The 1645-nt window shown below is 37.9% G+C and overlaps 1 protein-coding gene across 1 annotated transcript in view; it reads left to right on the top strand.

Annotated features, from left to right (window-relative positions):
• The window catches only part of abch1 (ATP-binding cassette, sub-family H, member 1), a gene marked incomplete at its 3' end in the record, with an annotated part of 47945 nt that extends 46778 nt beyond the window's left edge, over positions 1-1167 (top strand). Inside the window, exons 13-16 of the mRNA XM_010787208.1 lie at positions 272-321; positions 425-481; positions 607-677; positions 1044-1167. Coding sequence (XP_010785510.1) covers positions 272-321; positions 425-481; positions 607-677; positions 1044-1167 — 302 coding nt within the window. The remainder of the gene's footprint in view (positions 1-271; positions 322-424; positions 482-606; positions 678-1043) is intronic.
• Between the last annotated feature and the right edge of the window lie 478 nt (positions 1168-1645).

Raw genomic sequence — 1645 nt, 5'->3', positions numbered from 1 at the left:
TTTCTTCCGGTTGTGTATTTTCAAATTCTAGCGCACTCGAGCTGGTTTGTCCATTCTTACCGACCCTACCTTTAAAGTAGTTTTTGAATGAAGACATAATCTGGCATATTTTTTAAATGTCTTGCCATTAATTATATTGTACTATTGGCATATTTTGCATTGCATGTAGTTATTTACATCTGCTTTAAATATCATACAACCATTAGGATTATTATGTATTTACGTGTAATAAAATATCCTTTGATTTGTTTGCCCTTTATGTTTTGTATAGATCAACAAATTGCACTGATGCTGCAGAAAAAAGTATACGAAGCCTTTCAGGTAGAAATAAATATGATTATTATTATTACTATATATATTTGTTATCCTTAAACCAAATATCTTTCACCCCAATAAAGACTGTTATTGTGTCCTCTATTCGCAGTCTTTTGTGGATTATAAATTGGGCAGTATGTCGTACATGGTCGCGCTACCAATAAAGGTAAATATGGAATTATAATACCAATATTGAAGCACATAAAACACGTTTTGTATATATACATGAATGCAAAACAACAATAAAAGACATTAAATTCGATTTAACCCTTTGTTTCTGTCGTCTTGTAGATGGAAGAGCCGATTTATGGCAGCCAAAACACAGACTTCTCCACTTTTGTGACGCCCGGAGCTGTTCTCAGGTCAGTGTGATGCCAAACACACAGGTCACCGTACTTAGAGAAGATTCAAGATTCAAGGCTGTTATTTGTCATTCGTACATAGCTACAGTGTAGTTATGTCGATGAAAACCTTAGGTCACAGGCTCCTCCCACAGTGCAACAACAATAGAAGTAGTTCCATAAGAGTCTATATACAAGTGATACATCATTTGTAAGTTGCAAACAGGTGAACGTTATGGATGTTCTTAGTTCAGGTGTTTAACAGTCTTAATGAAACTAACTAAGAGAAGTAGTAGAACAGCTTTTTTATTATTTTGAATCCTTATGACACCAAGTCAATCAACATCCAGTGCCTTCCTCTCTTCCTCCTCCTCTCTCCCCCTGCAGTATCACCTTCTTCCTGGCTGTGGGTCTGACGGCGCTCTCCTTCGTCATCGAGAGGAAGGAGGGGCTCATGGACCGCTGCTGGGTCGCAGGTGAGGGGTCAAAGCTGCATGGAGTCACACTGCAGGTTTTATTATTATGTATTTATTTCAACAAGGACCATGCATACAAATACATTAATCTCAGAAAAGAGAAGAGGTGAATTATGCCAGATTTGAGCTAATAGCTCATTTCCATCTGCAGTCCTTAGGCAGCTACATAACAATCAACAAACACTAAAAACATTGCATAATCTCTATCACACAGACAATTATAAAGCTTGATTTAAGTACAGGGCAGTAAAATAATACATAGTACAGTTCAAATATAATATTACAATAGAGTTAAAGGGGACCTATCATGCAAAATGCACTTTTATACATAAAGATGTGTCCCCGGTGTGTCGGGGAACTCACGCAGCGTCAGGAAATAAAACCCTCTCTCTTTTCCTCCGTACCCAAATCTCTAAAAACGGGGCTAGAACGGAGCTGATCCAGATTTGCGTCTGATATGACGTAATATCTGAAATGTGGACCCACGGCCCAATCAGAAACGTTGCTATCAGA

The sequence above is a fragment of the Notothenia coriiceps genome, unplaced genomic scaffold (assembly GCF_000735185.1).
Source record: "Notothenia coriiceps isolate Sejong01 unplaced genomic scaffold, NC01 NC01_scaffold00030211, whole genome shotgun sequence".
Taxonomy (NCBI): Eukaryota; Metazoa; Chordata; class Actinopteri; order Perciformes; family Nototheniidae; genus Notothenia; species Notothenia coriiceps.
This window is presented reverse-complemented; position numbering and strand designations above follow the sequence as displayed.